General features: G+C 62.1%; 1 protein-coding gene across 1 annotated transcript; it reads left to right on the top strand.

The window, feature by feature from the left end:
• The first annotated feature begins 790 nt into the window (after positions 1–790).
• On the top strand, positions 791–1,111 carry LOC101568165 (keratin-associated protein 17-1). Its single transcript, XM_004633751.1, has one exon. It carries the CDS (start codon positions 791–793, stop codon positions 1,109–1,111), a length of 321 nt encoding a protein of 106 aa, XP_004633808.1.
• The last annotated feature ends 535 nt before the right edge of the window (positions 1,112–1,646 follow it).

The following is a 1,646-nucleotide window of genomic DNA, read 5'->3' as shown; positions in this document are numbered from 1 at the left end:
TCCCTCCTGCCTGTCTCACCCTTCCTTTCCTCCCTCCTGCCTGTCTCCCTCTCCTTGCACTGTTTTCCCTCCTTCCATCACAGAGAGGCCTGCAGCCCTGCCGGGGTGGTCGCCACAGCGCTGCTCCCAGGTGCGTGGAGTGCACACTTCGCCCGCCGCCAGTGCCCGAGGGAATGTGGCTCCACAGCCTTCGCAGCTTTACGACGAGTCTTTCTCGGTTTCTCAAGTCAGTCATTACTCACGCTGACGCCCGCGGCTGACCAAGCCCAAACTCCGCATACCAGCCAGGCACAGATGCGAGCGGCCCACGTGGGCTGGGAGGCGCGCTGCCCCGAGGAGGAGCCGGGCAGACCTGCAGCCCGAGGAGTGGGCGCCTGGCTCCTACCTGCTGTCTGCAGACCCCGGCCTCCCGGCAACGGGGTGCACGCTGCCCGGGCTGGGGCGGCCTGCTCCCCGAGAGGGGGTGCTGAAGGGGAGCCCAAGCCCTGCTGGCTTCCCCTTCTTCCCTCTTCCAGTGGGGCTAATGACCGGTGTCCTCCCAGGTGTATTTTTACCCTCCGGACAAATAGCAGCTGGGACGAGTTGTGCTTTTTTATGAGTTGAGTTCCGAGGAGCTGGAAAATAAACAGCCCGGTAATGAGATGTTCGTGTGGAACCTAAGTAAATAATAACAAAGCAGACACCTGTGTCTTGTGCCTGCACCCGGATGAGGGGATATAAAAGCTGCTGCCCGGCTGGCCACCGCCACACCTGGGGGACCGTCGGACCTGGACGCTGACCGGCTGGGACCATGGGGTGCTGCCCGGGCGACTGCTTCAACTGCTGCCAGGAGCAGGAATGCTGTGAAGAGTGCTGCTGCCAGCCGTGCTGCGGCTGCTGTGGGTCCTGCTGCAGCTCGTGCTGCGGCTGCGGGGGCTCCGGCTGTGGGGGCTCGGGCTGCGGATCGTCCTGCTGTGGATCGGGCTGCGGGGGCTGCGGGGGCTGCGGGGGCTGCGGGGGCTGCGGCTCCGGCTGCGGCTCCGGCTGCTGTGGCTCCAGCTGCTGTGGCTCCAGCTCCGGCTGCTGCGGCCCTGTGTGCTGCCAGCCCACAGCTGTGTGCGACACCAAGTGAAGACCTCGCCCTGCACCCCTGAGGCAGCGTCGTGGCTGCCTCGCTGGGATCCAGATGGGGACCCCTTCACCTGCAGAACCTTCCACACACCCGAGACAGTGGCCCGCCTCTTTGGTGCTGAGCAGCGAGGGCTTCTCCAATGCCTGCCCTGGTGTTTTGAGGCACACGAGCAAGAGCCATTGGCTAGCAAGGAAGGAGAGCTGGGTCCCAAAGAAGTGACCCCCCAGCCCCAAGGGGGAGTTGCGGAGACCGAACTCGCCTGTCTTCTTATCCAAGGTGCCCTTGGGACTGATCTTCCCGCCAGCCTTCTTCTACCTTTGCACAAAAAGCCTCTAAAAACCTCAGAGAAACAAAATAACTCTTTTATCCTTTTAATAAATTCGAGCCTGCTGGCATAACCCAATCAGTCCTCCTGCCTCTTCCTTCACCTCCTTCTGGCCACAGTTAGGAAAGCTTAGCAGGGTATTTGCAGCATGGTTTTGGGTCAGCTGCATGTGAATGACCTGGGGACTAAAGCTGGAGAGACTGCGCCCCT

The sequence above is a fragment of the Octodon degus genome, unplaced genomic scaffold (genome assembly GCF_000260255.1).
Source record: "Octodon degus isolate 3935 unplaced genomic scaffold, OctDeg1.0 scaffold00056, whole genome shotgun sequence".
NCBI classification, from domain to species: Eukaryota; Metazoa; Chordata; class Mammalia; order Rodentia; family Octodontidae; genus Octodon; species Octodon degus.
The sequence above is the reverse complement of the archived record's forward strand: the minus strand, read 5'-3'. Positions and strand labels throughout refer to the sequence as shown.